Here is a 17,042-nt window from a genome sequence, read left to right as displayed (position 1 = left end):
GAAAACTCTGAGTTGGGTTTCATTCACTTCTTCAAAGAGTCCTCAGTGGGATGGAGGCTTCCGTGTCCCTAGAGCCCTAACATTAAATTACTCTGGGGCCATATTTCATTGGCTTTCTCCCTTTCCCCTCCCCTCTGTGCTTCGTGGGATCCCCTCCCATACAAACCGCCATCCGCATCCCTGCCTCGGTTCCGATTTGGAGGTGATGCAAGTTCTGACGCTCGTACTGCAGAGAAGCCCTTGTTTGGCCTTCGAGGCGCGACTAGTCCTCTAATTACAATTACAAAGTCGCCAGGATGTCGTTGTGCAGTCTATCCAGTATTCCCGCCTGTGGGCAGGTGGACGTGAAGCCCGGGAAGAGGAAGCGTCAGAACTTTCTCCTGAACAAGCCTCTTCCAAGGCCCTGGGAGGAGCCCTGGAAACCTATGCACTTGGTTGTATGTTTTTGTCAAATTTGCCCATGTGAGGCATGCTAACCACAGTTAACACCATTGTCAATCTCCAGGTGGTATTCTGGTGGTGGAGAACTCTTTGGGAATTTGGCGAAGGGGGAAAGTAAATTAGAAAATTTTAATTGAAATTTGAAAAGATGTTTAAGAATATTCCAGTAAAACCAATAGAAAATAAGACTTCTGATTTATGTAAATATGGAGTGTGCTTTCTGCTGTCTTTAAATTTTATGTATTTAAAGAACCGAGAGAAAAATTCGATTTAAAAAGCAATGGGATAAGAAACAAACGCAATAGAGTGATATATAGAGCAATAAAATCAATAGAAATTATGTCTATACCAAGATGTGAAATGCAATAAAAAATCCATCATACCAAATGCAGTAATTTATAAAGAAGAATAAATAAATTGAGTAGAAGTAATGAATAGGCTTATGGATTGTTTGATAACCCAATTCATAAAGAGGAGTGAATCATATGGACACATTGGAAAAAATTAAGTGTCTTGATTATTTGACACCAAATACTGACATCAATTAATGTAATATAAACTCACAATACATCATTACAATGAGGACACCTATGACAAATTGGTTAATGAGTGTCATTAATTCCAAGTATTTAAAATTAAACACTGCACAGGAAACTTGGAATGCCCCAAAAAACATGCAGATCACAATGTAAAAAAAGTTAAAAACTTAATAGAGATTTTTCCAAATCTGACAGCAATCCTAACAATGTATATGACATAAACAAAAACAATTAGGGAAGCCGCCAGAAATATTTCTAAACTATCAAAAATGAAAACCAAATAGTAATCAATCATGGTAGTACAAAAACTAAATTATCTTTCTAGTCTCTCTATGGAAAAATTCCTAAATATTCTCACATGAGGAAGCAAAGAAAGAGTTGGCTTCCCAAAAATGTAGGGGAAAAATTATCAAAGTCTGAATGTAGTTAATAAAAATATTATGTTACTTTTCTGTATGTTGTAAGGTTAGTGTTATTTATCATTAAATATTTGTCACATCTTGTGGTTTTTTTCCCTTATTCCAAATAAATATTGACTTTCATATCTAATTTTGTATTCATAATTTGTATTCTTTTCTTAAAGAGAGTCTCACCATTTGTATAAGCTCTGAGCCCACTTCTTCGTGAGTCTCCGCTAACAGTGGTGCGAAGGCGATGCAGCCCGCCTCAGTCAGAAAAGAAGCAGGATGCTCGTGTTTTGCCTACTATACCAGAAATGGATGTACACCGTGCGACTCCCCAAAGTTAATACATAGAGGAGAGTGAGAAAACAGTATTTGATTTTTCTGATGACATAAATCATTGTATTTTACAACAAATGGGAAGTATACATTTATTCATTTGAAAAGTTACCTACCAACTATGTTTGCTAGTGATTTGCCTTGCTAGCACTTCCCAAACTTAAAAAACAAACAAAAAGTTGTCATGTGAGTTACAGAGATAGTCATCACAGGTGAATGAAGGAAACTGGTGAGCATCTTGGAAGAGCTACCACATTCCACTTCTTAAGCTTAATAGCCAACAAGAAATAAGACAGTTACAAACTACAGGTCATAGTCCATTACTAAATAGTAAAAACTAATATAACATTATACAATGATCATTTTTGGGGAAAAAGTGACTAAAATAGAATACATTAGAAAATAGGTCACACAGTTAGGTTAGTGTTCTATGAAACATTTGTGTTGGGGGAGGGGTGTTCTGTGTACAGGGCTATTAACATAAAAGGCATTTTTTTTTTTACTGTGGATCACAGTCCACAATCCCATATAAGAATGTGGAGTGGCTGCAGGTTGAAGCGCCAGAGCATAAGAATGACAGAGACAGTTACCAGAGTTCAGTTTGATAATTTGTGGCAGATGATTTGTAAATTAATTGGAATTTGGGAGACATTTTTGCTCTAAATAGTAGTTTAAGTCAGGATTGGATTCCTGAATAAAACTACAAAAAGTTATCTAACTCGTCACACAAGTAATACATAAATTGTAACATGATATATGGCACGATGAGGTAAGATACATGATGAATACAATGATGAGATGTAACGTCATGAACGTGATTCAGTACAAATGAACTAGTGTAGCCATCGTAGCCCTAAGCCAGCAGCACCCCCATTTCCTCCCATAGCCCCTCCCATTTATGAGACTCCTGAGCAAACTGTTTTAAAGACAGTCTAAAATCACAGGATTTCAGTCACAACATCATGTGCATACACTCCACTATACAATGTAACGTTTTAAAACAACCATTTGATATTTTATGTTTTGCACTGCTGCGGGACTCCGTATAAATAGCTGTTGCCTGAACCTGCCTAATTAGAATCACTCACCCTTCCTCACCCTCCCTTCCCAAAAAGAACAAGAGGTACTGAACAGACTAAAAGGAATACAGGTTTTCAACGGGGTAATAGGAAGATCAAGTCACATATTTGTCTTAAGGTACACCATTTGTAATTCTACCCTTAAGGTAATTCTCTGGCGTTAAAATTGTCAATGCCTCTCAATAATGAAGCAAAAGAATAGAGCTCATATGCAACAGCCACACTCGATAAAAATCTGCGGGAGGGAAAGTCATCTTTCATGAGAGCCACAGAATAATAAATTGGCAGGCAGTCCTCTGAGGTGCCTTTGTCATATGTCACAACAGTAAGGGAACTACATCCTAACAGTTATTTGATTTCAATACCATAAGAGCATTAACAACGCATATGTTGATTATGTGTAGCTAGACATCTATCTGCTAGACAAGTATGTTCAGACAGGAGAAGAGAAGAGTGAGAGAACAAAGGTTCACAATATACCTTCAATGTGTTGGGCACTACGTTTGGCCCAGCAGATGCATTATCTTATGCAGCATAATGATACACTAGGTTTTGTAATATTTGAACATCATTAAAATGTGTGTCATGCTATGAGTTATCCATTACTATGTGCATATTACAGTTAAAAAAAAAACTATATTAGTTTTCTGTGGCTGCTGTAACGAACTGCCACCAACATGTTGGCTCAAAACAACGCAATACGGTTTCTCTTACAGTCCTACTGTTCAAAAGTGTCACTGGGCTGCAGGCAAGACGTCAGCAGGCTGCGTTCCTCGCTGGAGGCTTTGGGGGAGAGCCGGCTTCCTTGCCCTTCCCATCTTCTAGGCTCTGCACACGTTGGAGGTTTGACCTTCTCGGGCCTTCACCCTCTTTTCTCTATCTTCCAAGTCGGCGGTACTGGGCTACGGCCCTCTCAGGCTGCCATCGCTCGGGGTCTCTCTTCCAGTTCCTTCTTCCACTTGTAAGGACCCTTGGGATGACACTGGGCGCACCCAGGTAATCCAGGATAATCTCCCTATCTTCAAAGCAGCTAACTGGCAACCTAAATTCCATCCGCAACCTCAAGTTCCCTTTGCCGTGTAACCTAATACATTCGCGTTCACCAGCAGAAGAGTGGGAGGTGGTCCTTCTAGGGAGAGAAAACCCATGTCCAAGAAAATAGCGGTAGCGAGAGGAACTTGGCATGTTGGGGGAACAAAGAAGGCCAGCCGGGAAGGTGGTTCTCGATGAGGGTGGACAGACAGGCAGGGGTGAGATTAGGCTTTTTAGGCCATGGCTAGGAATTGGATTTTTATTTCACATGCAGTGGGGGACCCCTGAAGGGTTGCATGCAGGTAGGAGATCCAATAGACGTTTTTAAGATAATTTTTCAGCTGAATGTAAGTGGACCGTGGAGCAAGGAGATTGGAGGCTGCCGTAGGAAGGAATGTACGTGAAAGAGGCTGACAGCGCACCTGGAGACAGGAAGTCAGGTCGGGATTTCGGGAGTTGGTGATGGCAATGGGATAGGGGTGCGGAGGGGAGGGAGAGGCTGACTCTCAGGTTTCGGGGGTTACTGTCTAGGAAAGTATGGGGGGAGACAAGGTTTCGTGGAGGAGAGTAAGCACCCTATCAGAACACACTACGTTTTAGATCTCTGGGAGGCAAGCCCCTGGCACACAAAGCAGGCACTTATACATGCAGGTTTGCAGTTGGAAATATGAACTTAAGAAGCATCCACATAAAGGTGGCATTAAATCTGTGAAAATGAATGAGATCACCTAGGAAGAATGAAAGAAAGAGAGAAGAGGAGCTTGGACTGGGCCTTGAGAGTGTGGGGAGAGGAAGAGAAAGACGTGAGTTGTGGTCAGAGCTGAAAGAACAGGACTTCAAAGAGAGGTTACCGGCCAGCCTGCCCCGGGAGTCACCATGGCCGAGGGAGGAAGTGCGGCGATGCTGCAGTCAGACTGCCCAAGTTCAAGCTCCGCTGTGAGTAAAGAGGGGTGCGAACTTGGACGCTCAACTTCTCTGTGCTCAGTTTCCGCATTAGTAAAAGGAGACAATGTGTTGTTCATGTTTAAAAATTAATATGGGCAAAGCACCTAGAATTCAGCATGCCATGTAGTAAGCACTGAGAAGTCTACCCGTTCTGATCACTCACACGTTAAGTAAGGAGAGATTAGATGTTTCGTCTGGATTTGTAAACATGGAGATCCTTGGGAATCTTGCCGACAGTGGTTTTAGAAGTAAGGACAGAGTGGGCTGAAGGAAATGAGAACGTCAGAACAGCAGGTACTCTTTGGACAAGTTTGGCTGAAAAGAGGGGCTGGAAATAGGGCAGGAGCTGAAGAGGCCTGTTGACTCCAAAGCTGTATGATTTCTTTTCTTTTCTTTTTTAAATAGAAGTCACATTGGTTGCTAGGAACTACAAATTCTTTTCTCACCCCTTCCAGGATGGCTTCCTCTTCTTCAAAAGCTACAGTGGGAGGGTTAACAGTAGCTCTGCCTTCTCCTTCTTTATGAGCATCCACTCTGATACTGAAGCAGAAACTACCTAAGTCTAGGGTCTCATCTTAGGTGAAGGAGGGAAGCTGTCATTCCAAACTTTTGACCGGGACATCAGCCTGGTCCTAGATCCCAAAGTGGAGTAACATAATTATCTCTGGGAAATAATAAGCATGCTTGTTCTAGGTCATTTAACCCAATAGCCGAAATTCACTAGGGGAACAATGGTTTAGATTGAACTATAGAGAATAGCGAGGAGAGTAGTAGTTTTGGATTTAGGAGAGTGGAAGTCCAGCAGCAAAGAGGAATGTGGTAAACTCAACGGTAGTCCGAAGACACTGAACTGCAGGTGAGGCAGAAGGGAAATGAGAGGGCGCCAACAGACCTACCCTGGCCCTCCTCCTCAAGGCTGGGAGAGCCTCCCCATCCTTCTTCACCTACCCATTCCCTGTTGGAGGAGCAGGCAGACAGTTGCTGTGCATTAATTTCAACTCTCTAACTTGTACAGAACAATGTGAATCACAGGCCAGGTATGTACCCAGGAGCACTGCCTTCCTCCTGTGGCCTAGGAGTACACTCTTGGGTTTTTGGGAACTGAGGTGAAGATGGGCAAAGACAGGGGACCTAGAACAGAGAAAGAAGGAATAGACGTGGCCTTATTTAGTAGTTGGTCCCTTTGCTATCACCAAGATGCCCAGGGAGGCCCATTTTTGAACCCAGAGCCTCCCCATACACAAAACAGTTTTAAATGCATGAAAAAGCCTTAAATGCAAGTGTATTCATATTCACAGTTTCATGTATTCTCAACCTTTTATCAGTTAAATGTTGAGATGAACGAATAAACTATTCATATAATACAGGGTACTTTATTTTTACAGTGACTTTGGCAGGTGCTGACTTTTTCTTCATCTACAACACAGGTGGCAAACACAAGGCCCGTGGGCTGAATCCAGCCCTCCACTTCATTTTATCCAGCTCGTCGGCACCTTGTTTCTACCTGGAGGCAGCACCAAGCTCTCACTTAACTGTTAAGACTGTTAAGGAGTAGTTACATTTACACAGTTCTAAAATTATACTCGGCCCTTTGAAGGCAACCACCGAGGCTGATGTGGTGGCCCCCAGTGAAAATGAGTTTGACACCCCTGATCTACAGAAAGACTTCCATTGTTATGTACAAAAACCCCAAGTCGATTCATCCTCGGTAGAAAGGGCTGCCCATCCTCATCATCCCGTTAGGGTACTTGACAATAATTCACAGATAGTTGGGGATAATCATCAGGCTTTCAAATACTGCCTGGATTAGTGAAAAACACTATATGTAAAATACAGTGTAACTGTTACATGGTTCTCTGCAGCAATTAACCTGCATTGCTTCCATAAGTTGCCCTGCTTCTGTCCCCACAGAATAAGTGTTTGGTCCGTCTGCTCAGAATTATCATGTATTTTATTCTTCCCTCTAGGTAGGTCACTAGCTTCCTTTTTGAACAGTGGCATCAAACAGCTATTAAAAAAAGACTAAATATGTGTAAAAATGCAGCTCGTATTTCTCTGGAGCATTGAGTCATATTATACAGAATTACAAAATACTATCAGAAAAGCGCACTTTCCATGCCATAATAGTCATTTTATAAAGTTCAATTTGGCAATTCCGAGTCACATTTAATTTTCTCTGAAAATTCCCACATGGCAGGAAGATATTGCTCTTTGTGGCTTTCATGTCTCTTTCAAGAAACTGGTAAAAGAACAGCCTTTTAGAAGTAGCACTTTTTCTACGAGTAGACACTAAATTACTTATATCAAATAAAGTCACATATCATTCACATTAAAATAAATACTAAAGTAATAAGTAATCTTCTCATATAACCATTCTGGGATTTGTGCGAATTAGAATTTTGCATTCTAGTTTAGTAACACTTAGAATGACTTGTAATTCTTCATCTTCACGGATAGGTGGAGCTAGTAATTTCTGTATTAATTATAATATTTTAGCATATTAAAATCTATATCTAGATGAAGCAGATACTTCAAAGCTTCAAAACTGATGAAACTGCATCCTTCTCTTTTAAGGGATAAAACCATTTGCATTCATATGTGAAATACACTACTGAAACACCCCCTGCTGACTTCATGGGCTTTGCAGGGAGTTATGCATAATTTTCTGAAAATTAAAAGACTGAGAATCAGATATTTATGAAGATAAAAATTAAATCTCAAGAACTATTAAAAACTTGGAAGATTTTCCTAAGGTGGAATTTTTTATTCAGCTCAACAATTATTTAATATAATACCAGAGGTAATGATAGAGTCAGAAGATCATAGCTTGAGACTCTACAGGACCCACTAGCACTGTGATCGTGCGCCCTGAATATCTTTGCAAACCTGCACTAGAGAATTCAAATGAGAATTAAGTGAAGTGACATGGGAACCTGCTTTGTAAATAATAGGTCACCACCTCACCAATGCTGATTATTTAAGATGGCATGACATAAGACAATGATTCTCATAGCTATATCTGGGGACAAATTCACCATGTAAATGTGTTTTTGCTCTTTTTAAAATTTTGTTTTGTTTCTATGTTATTGTGGATCTTTTAAAAATTCATGTGGGCATATCCTGAGTCGTCTGAACCTTCTCCTGGTAATGGCCATACGCTCTGTGTCTTCGATGACGGCATTAATGCCGAGTAATGCAACTTCAGTTGTGTCTAACGCTAATGAAAACAGATGCAAGCAGACTCATTAAGTAGCTTCTATGTTCTTCCAAGAGAAAGGCAAGAGACAATGGCAAAAATTCTGAGCAAAGATTTGATGTTAGTTTGGATCCAGAAAACTGATGAGAAAGTTCAGTCATTACACAGCACTCACATTGGTAGTGAACTTCTTATGAAACAGTCCTGCATTAAGAGCAGTGATGTAACATCGTGCATCATTCGTGTTGGATTTGTACATTTGCGTATATACTACACTTAGTGTAATTGTGTCTTAGTTAAGTAGTCATATGAAAACTTTAAACTTAAGTTTATACTCAGATCTACATTATATATATTCTGTATATTTAAATAACACTATAAAATTAACATACATTAATTAAATAATTAACATAAAAATTTAATACTTGAGGGGGTGTGGCACATGAGATCAGAACTCAGAAAAGCAAGAAATCAGGTTAAATCTTCTCTCTGTACTTTGCTGTGCATCCGTGGGCAAGGCAGAGGGTCTCATCTCTATTTCTTCCCAGTAAAATAAGGATAATAACCTTATCTACATAGGATTGTGAGGACTAAGTGAAACAACGGATATAACAAATGAATGCCTTCTCAGTATAGTGTGTTTGGGTTACAAAAAGGGCTCTGAATGAAGAGGGTAGGCTTTCAACCTACATTTCCTTGCCACCTTGGACAAATCGTCTAACCTCTGTGGGAGTCACATCCCAATTTTCTAAAGCTAGGAAGTGTATTGGATTATCTCACAGTCCCTTCTAAGATAGCTATAACAGAAGATAGGTGGATTTTCCATATCGTGCCTAGTTACTTGGTTTTCCATTAGCTTTATTTTAGACTTACTATTATGAGAAATAAAAAAAAATTTAAATTCGATTGTGATCAATGCAGCAATTTGCAAAAACAAAACAAAACAGGGTTAGGAAAGCTAAATTCTCTTATCAGAGATTTTAACATCTTTCCTTGCTTTTTTCTCCGGTATAATGGAGAGACCGAACTCATATTTGAGCCTTTTTTCTGTACTTGGATGTAACATCCCAGGCAAGTCGAATAACCTCTACATTGACTGCATTGCCTAAAAATAAGGCTCTGAACTCAGACCTAGGGATTCCAATCCTGAGTCCACCACTAATTTGCTGTGCAGCCTAGGGCAAATTGCTGAACCTCTGTACTAAGCCTTACTTTGTTTTCTAGCAATTAATAATAGTTGTAACGCACTCAGCTGTGAAGGTTGGTACTTTGGGAAAAGCTCAATGAATGCTTGTTATTAGTATTACTATGTTCCTTCCCTTTCATCCTTGGCTTTCCTGTTACTGCAAGGAGACGCTGAAACACTTGAAGCACTGCACTACGTTCTGAGTTTGCACACCAGATGACCTGTCTCGTTTAGTGCTCACAATTTTAAGGCAGGCATTCTGTCCACTTAACAGATGATAAAACTAAGGCGGAGCGAAGTTAGAAACCTGCCATCCGGCCATGCAGGGCTTAAGTCCTAAAAATATTTAAGCGTATAAGATAATTGTTAGCAAACCATTTTCGCCTCTAGTCCTCTAATCACCAGCTTTTCAGCAATTGTTCACAGAGAGGCATTAGGAATGTCCTTCAGCCAGGTGTACTGCAACCCTGGCTGGTTGCTGAGATCCACGCATCCTCGGCTCCGCCCCTCCGGGTTCCAAACTGGATCCGCCGGCCCCGCCCACGGGAATTGACGCCCGCCGGGTCCTTCACTGCCCTCTGGCGTGCAAAAACAACATACACCCAGCCTGCACCGCATTTAGCAGGACGCAGCGCATGCGCCCTGAGAGCGCCCGGATTTCCTGTCCGCGCTCTTCGTTTCCGACGGGATACTACCGACCAATGAGGTGGGCATGGAGGTGGGCCCTAGTGCCTCAGGCTCCTCCTCCGCCGGCTGCGTTCAGAGCCTCGGGGAAAGGCCCGAGTGAGGCCTGGACCGCCACGGGGAGGCTCATGGCTGCTTCCAGGACGCTCACCACTTTCCGTCTGCCGCCGTTGCCCACGATTCGAGAAATCATTAAGTTGTTCAGACTGCAAGCGGTGAAGCAGCTCTCCCAGAATTTTCTGCTGGACTTGAGGCTGACAGGTGGATAGCTTAACAGTGCCCTGGGCCGTCTCCCCAGCGTCTCCGGGGGCGTGGGTCGCCGGTCTAGCGCGGACCCTGCGGGCGGGCGTCCAGCGTCAGGCACACTGTACAACCGACCCTTAGTCGAGTCCTTCCTGCGCTTTGTACTGAAGACTCCCTGCCCCGCAGGCGCGTGGAACGCGTTGTGCGCTTAAGGAATCCCGCGTTGGGGCGTTTGCTGGGCTCCTGCAGGCGGCAGTGCAGACGCCCAGCAGATCCGAGGGCGTGAGGGGCGCGTGTTGGGGAAGGCGATTGTGGACGGCCGAAATTCGGTGTGTTACCACTGAAATGGTGCTGCACGTGCTGGCTAGGTTTACTTTCCGCACAGTTCACAGTTAACCGGACTTATATTAGTGCAGGGGTTGTATCAATAACTTGTCTAAAGGGAGTACCACTCGTAGAAGTCAGTGTTGAGATGTGTACTTGGATCTAAGAAGTCCTCGTGGGCGCAAATACTCATTCGGTAAATGCATAGCGAGTAACTATGTCGTTGTTGGAGCTGCAGTGTCAGAGTGAACAAGGCAAAGTCTGCCCCCAGGAGCTTACAGTTTAGTAAGTTCACGTTCCCGCTCCTGCACAGTAAAAATCACCAGTTTGAAGCGCACAGTTTGATGAGTTTTGCAAATATATACATTCGTTCAACCACTACCACCATTTCTTAGTGATGTTCCCTTTTAAAAGATGAGGTTGCAAGAGTAAGATGTTATTACAAATGTGTCACTGTTAGAGCGCTTAACCGTTTTTGAGGTTTTCATATTCCTATTTGGCCTCTCTTTAGAAGCCGAAAGTATATCACACCCAAAAAGCTCATTTTTAGGTTCAATGAAATACTGTCCACAAAGCAGGGCTAAGATGTTTCGTTTTTCTTAGGCTTGCTTGGAGCTTTTATTCTGCCATTAGCAATATGACTTTGGGTAAAATAGCTTAACTCCGCTTCAGTTTTTTTTTAATTACTTATTTTTAGAGAGAGGAAGGGAGTAAGAAAGAGGGAGAAACATCAGTGTGCACTTGTCTCACACACCCCCTCACTGGGGACCAGGTCCCCAACCCAGACGTGTGCCTTGACTGGGGATTGAACCCGCAACCTTTTGGTTTGTAGGCCCGCACTCGGTCCACTGAGCCACAGCCACCAGGGCTTCTTCAGGTTTTTTAAATCTGTTACTTGGAGGAACGTCCTACAACAAGAGTTAAAAGTGTTACCCACCTCTAAAGTTCTTTGGTTCTGTTACTAACCAGAATCAGCTTTTTTGCCAGTCATTAGCCACATTCTAGGTATAAAGCATCAATTTCAGGACTGAAAATACAGATCTTTACATTTTTTAAAAAATCCTTCATATGTATTTTCTCATTGAGCCTTTGTTCTCCCTCAGGGGTAAGTTCCAGAACCTAGATACCATTCTCTCTTCCACAGGAACCAAAAGGAGAGGAAATTAAGGTACTTGTCCAAGGAGAGAAGCTCAGGTGGGAGCAGAGCGCGGCTGAAACCCAAGCTTAGTGTGAATCGGCAGTGCCTCCTTGATGGCATTTGTATCTGAGTGTGCCTCAGCAGTTTGAGGGCAGAGCCTCTGACCTGCCTGTTATCATAGCTCTCCACTTTTCAAAAGGAGAGTGTTAAATTTACTCCATAATGCCTGTGCTTAATGCATCGTCTCTGTTCCTTCTGAGAGGCGTGGGTCTACATCAGCTTTAGAGTTTACACCTGAGCTGGAGCCCCTTCTCGTCCACTTGCTAGCTAGATGACCTTGCCCAAGTAAAACAAGGCAAAGGCAAAGTCCCGAGGAGGTAAATTGGGATGGTGTGTTGTAAGGATGTGTTGTGAGAAAGCAGATGAAGCACCTGTGACAAACAGGTGGTCAGGGGATGCGGAGTCTCTCCCTGCAGCGTTCATAGACAAAGCTATTTTTGAAAGGTTGAGAGACTATTTTTCCTCGAAGCCTACAAAGGTAGGTTTTCAATAACAAGGAAAATGGGACTACAGGGTCAGTGAACACTACCAAAAAGTGCTGCTATGTTTCTAGTGGCTAAATTTCTGCTTCTCCAGGAGGCCCAGTTGTTTGGATTTTAATATTGCATGCAGTCGGTAGACCAGCCCATTGTATGATTTTTTCAGGGTTGATGATTGGTTGCATTGAATCCTCATTAATCTGCTTTTCCATGATTTCTTAAGGTCTCCTAAGGTTAATTTAAAAAATAATAATGTGTCCATATCAGCTTGCATGTTTGCAAAGCTCAAAAACCTCCACTGCTAAATTAACTTTTATCTGAGAACCACCAAGAATCGAAATTTCTGCAAGTCTTACGATCTAGGACCTTGCCGCCATTGCCATATTGCCAGCAGCCAGATGTCTAGAGGTAAAGATGGAGGCTGCCAGCACTTGTCGCTTCTGGAGTTTTAAACAGCAACATTGAAAATTCTGAAAGTGAAACTGGTCCTGTTCATTAAAATATTCAATGTTCAGGAACTGTTGAGAAATGGTCCGTGCTTATCCAGACCATTCTTCGTAGGGATTGATTGGTTTGGAGGAAGAACAGAAAATATAATTTTGGCTAAATTTAAGTTAAGGAAATTTGTCATGATCATCCTGTTTTTGTTAAAGGACTGGTACTTCTCAACAGTGATATGGTAGAATGATGAATGGCGCTTTGTGTTGTTTTGGCTGAGGGTTAAGTAATTGGATTAATACTGTGGATAAAGGATTAGTTGATTGAATAATGGCTGATAAGAATTTGTATTGATTACTTTTTTAATTCCATACACAAAATTTGCCAAGATAATCGAGATATCTTTCTTTTCTCCAGATAAAATCGTAAGGAAAGCTGGCAATCTGACAAATGCTTATGTGTATGAAGTGGGCCCTGGGCCAGGGGGAATCACAAGATCCATTCTGAACGCCGGTGTTGCTGAACTGCTGGTGGTTGAAAAGGACAGTCGCTTCATTCCTGGACTACAGGTGAGATACTTAAAGTGTCTTTCCAAAAACCCGATTTAGATCTTCAGGCCGTGACTCCTAAACCCCCCGGAATCCAAGGATTAACTAGGTGGCAGATCCCCAGGCCCAGAGCTTTTGATTCATGTCTGGAGCGGTCTAGAAAGCCGCGTTTCTAACAAGCATCCCCACATGGTCTGTGGACCAGGACCGAATAAACCCGCTTTAGTCATTAATGCCAAACAAACTAACTGTTTCGTGTCACCTTCCAAAAAAACTCTAATACCCGTGCACGTCATGGCCCATTCCTTTAAAAGTTGAGTACAAACAAGTATTGGTAATAATGACTCAGCATGACTTTTGAGAACTTCATTTCCGTTCCAAAAATCATTTCTACAAGCAAAGGGTGAAGACACTGGCTTAACTGAGAAACTACTTGCTAAGCTTAGGTATTTGCCTAAGAGGATTTTTTAATTGAAGGAATGAAGTGGTACTGTAGGTAAGGATTCAAGATGAGGTGTGAATGAAGTGAAATGTGCATCTTTAAAACAGTAGGTACTGTTACTGGAAGAAATATTTAAAGGAACTGGGCACATTTCAACTAGAGGAGTGAAGCCTTGAATGAGGGAATTCAAAGCTGCCTCTCAAAGGATGGTGGGGAGAGAATAAACTTGTTTTAATCTTCTCAGAAGAATTAGAACAAATAGGTGGGAAGTGAGGGAGGCAGATTTGGATCAACATAAGAAGGGACATATATTTTGAAAACATTGGCAGACAGAGCAGCAGGGATCTTATAAAGGGAATTCTTCATTGGGGGCACTTAGTGGCTGAAGGGCCTTTAAGTCCAATAGAATTGTCAAATTATCTGCATTATTATTTTTATACAAGAGGACCAATTGGTTTAAAATTAGTACATTTTAGTATTTACTTGTATGTGTATTGATGGAAAATTGTTTACTTCCTGCCAGAACAGTTTGAGAATATTTGTTTGAAAATTTGTGTGCATGCGTCTGATTTTTTTTTTAAAGAAACCTAGTGATTTTTGTGTTTTTATTTTGTTATATTCAGTTTTTGTGCTTTAAGGAAGTATATAATTTACTTTTATCTAATTTTGCCAGTCTCTATGGACAGTATTGTTTTCAGATTTATAACTTTATTTGGGGATAGTTATATGGTACATAATCTGTGATCAAGTGTGGAATTTAATATTGATTTTTGCTTTGAACTGCATTCTTATTTTAAGAACTGTATCTCAGTTGAAGGTGAAAGTAGGTGATATTATTTTTGGTGAGATCATGAGATGGTATAAAGAAACTGAGTAACACTACATAATTCCCTTCAGGTTGAATCATTTAGCCCTTTCTGGACATAGGAAATACTCATCTGATTTTTTTTGCTCTTGAAAAGACTTCTTCACCCTCAATCTCACCTTCTGTTATATGCAGTTCTTTCTCATTACGCAGGGAGGTGAATCACATTTCTGTTCATTGCCATTTTAATGTACATATTCTCCTCTCCGATATCAGCTACAGATCATTGAAGACAGAATAGTTAAAAGACAGGTGCACCCTTCTTATCTCATCTGCCCCCCCGCCACCCCGCAGTCCCTGCAGTCCTAATCTGCCTTGTTTTATTTTCTCATTAGAGTTACCGTCGTCTGACACTATCTCTGTGTTCTCATTTACCTGTTGTCCCCCGCTGGGTTTCTACCATGTACGAGAGTGCCTGGCACATGGCAGGTGCTCGGTAATGCCTCAGATGGGGAATAAAAAGGTTGACTATCTATGCAGCTCTCTGATTAACTGACTAATTGTGTCACTTAATAATGAAAGTGAACATTGGGAAGCCTAGATTATCAAAAATTTTGTGCTCTTTTTTCCTAAATATTAGGATGTTAATTTCAAGCTAAATTACTCTGCAGGAAATATATATTTGACTTACCTGTTTTGGTACAAGAAGCAAAATTCTTAGTGCCTTGTATGGAGGAAAGGAATTCACCTTAAAAAGAAATGTCGGGTACTAAAATATCAAATAGACTTTTTTCCTGTAAAGAATGTTTCAATATGTAAAACCACTTTCTTTTAGAGGTACTAAATTAATCATAAAACTGAGTAAAGGCAGAAAGAGAGTGATCTATTTTAAGGATTCCATTTTAGTGATTTCTAAGCTAATAGAATTACTTTTTAAAGAAATTGTAATAATTTATAAAATGTCTTCTAGCTGAAAGTATGTCATTTGTAGCTTAATTCAATTCTGATAATATGATCAGGAGGCAGCTTAGAGGAAAGAACAATAGTGATCATACAGCGTTCACTCTCAGCTTGTGGTGAAGTCAGAAAATGCATCTCATACGTGAAAGCATCAGAGTGCAGGTTTGTGGTAAAGAACGCAGACTCGGGTCAAACCCTGTGCTCATTCTATGACCTTGGGTGGGTAACTTTCTCCGTTCATCCCTTTGCTCATAAGTTTGTGTGAGGATTAAATGAATACCTCCTACTTAGTAAGCACTTAATGCAGTTTTTGATACAATTAATCAAATTATTAACCCATGCCTGTGCACCTGTGTTAATTAAGGGTTGATCAGGAGACTGCTAATCTGGAAAGATGTATAGGAGAAAAGTAATGTTATTTCTTTGAAGCCCTAGAAAATCCCTGGTACCATGGAAACATAGGGGCTTAGAATTTCTGCGTTTTCTTCCAGATGTTTAGTTTAGACGTCTATTCTTTTACAATAAATACATAATGGAACTCATAGATACAGAGAACAGATTGGTCATCGCCAGGGGTGGGGTAAAATTATTCAAAAGGTACAAATTTGCAGTTAAAAGATAAGTAAGTCCTGGACTGTAATGTACAGCATGGGGACTTGACCGTGGCTAAGAGGGCAAATCTTAGAAGTTCTCATCACAGGAAAAATATTTGTAGCTGTGTGGCGATGTTAACTAGACTTATTGTAGTGACCATGTCTCCGTGTATAGCTACTGGCAGACCTCGGAGGTACCACGGGTTGGGTTCCAGGCCACCGTGATAAAACCAGTGTGTAATAGAGCTGTAATCCTTTTGCTGGCGGAGGGTTTTGCCTTCAATTTGTAAAACAAACAGAAGAATGCAACATTTACCAAGCTCAATAAAATGGGGTACGCAGGTATATTGAATGTTGTATGCCTGAAACTAACATAATGTTGTATGTCAATTATATCTCAATTTTTAAAAAGTTGAAATGATTTTCAAGATCACTGGTGATATTCTTTCCTCTGAAATCTATTTTATCTCATATTAATATTGCCACCCCAGTGTTCTTTTGATTAGTTTTAGCCTGGTATATATTTTCCATCATTTTTACCTATTTGTGTTTTTATATTTAAAGTGGGTTTCTCGTAGGCAGCTTATAGTCGCGTCTTGCTTTTTCCCACCCATTGACCATCTCTGCCTCATGCATTAGTTTTCTATTGATGCTATAACAAATAACCACAAACTCAGTAGCTTAAGATGACACAAATTTCTTCTCTTACAGTTTTGGGGATCAGAGGGTCTAAAATCAAGGTCAGCGGGGCTTGTGGAGCCTTCAGGAGAGAATTTGTTTCTTTGCCTTTTTCAGCTCCTAGAGGCCACCTGCATTCATTAGCTCCTGGCCCCATTGCTTCTGCACCTGCTACTATTGACCTGATCTTCCTGCCTCTCTCCCATAAGGACCCTTGTGATTATGTCGGACCCACCTGGACGATGTAGGAGGATACCTCCCATTCCAAGATCTTAAATCACGTAGCACAGTCCCTTTTACATGTAAGGGAGCATCGTCCCGGGTCCTGGGGACTAGCGTGTGGACATCTTTGTGGGGCCGGCACTCAGCCTACTGCAGCTTAGCACCTGTAACTCTGTGTCCTGTTATCTCAGCGGTTGGTTGAAGGTGTGTAGCGTACGTCTTCACACGTCCCAGTCGGTCTGCAAGTCTTATACCACTTCAGTTTCAGCA

The 17,042-nt window shown here is 41.3% G+C and overlaps 1 protein-coding gene across 3 annotated transcripts in view; it reads left to right on the top strand.

Moving 5' to 3' along the window:
* The first annotated feature begins 9,895 nt into the window (after positions 1-9,895).
* Positions 9,896-17,042, top strand: part of TFB1M (transcription factor B1, mitochondrial) — a 52,410-nt gene continuing 45,263 nt past the window's right edge. For 2 of the 3 annotated variants that reach the window (XM_053913651.2, XM_024551987.4), the window contains exons 1-2: positions 9,896-10,103; positions 12,942-13,093. In XM_053913651.2, coding sequence (XP_053769626.1) covers positions 9,971-10,103; positions 12,942-13,093 — 285 coding nt within the window. In that variant the 5' untranslated portion in view covers positions 9,896-9,970. Of the gene's footprint in view, positions 10,104-10,136; positions 10,415-12,941; positions 13,094-17,042 lie in introns of those variants that run through there. The other variant, XM_045188932.3, reaches the window with a different exon arrangement.

The sequence above is a fragment of the Desmodus rotundus genome, chromosome 11, assembly GCF_022682495.2.
Source record: "Desmodus rotundus isolate HL8 chromosome 11, HLdesRot8A.1, whole genome shotgun sequence".
NCBI classification, from domain to species: domain Eukaryota; kingdom Metazoa; phylum Chordata; class Mammalia; order Chiroptera; family Phyllostomidae; genus Desmodus; species Desmodus rotundus.
Note: the sequence above shows the minus strand (reverse complement) of the source record. Positions and strands in the feature narration are given on the sequence as shown.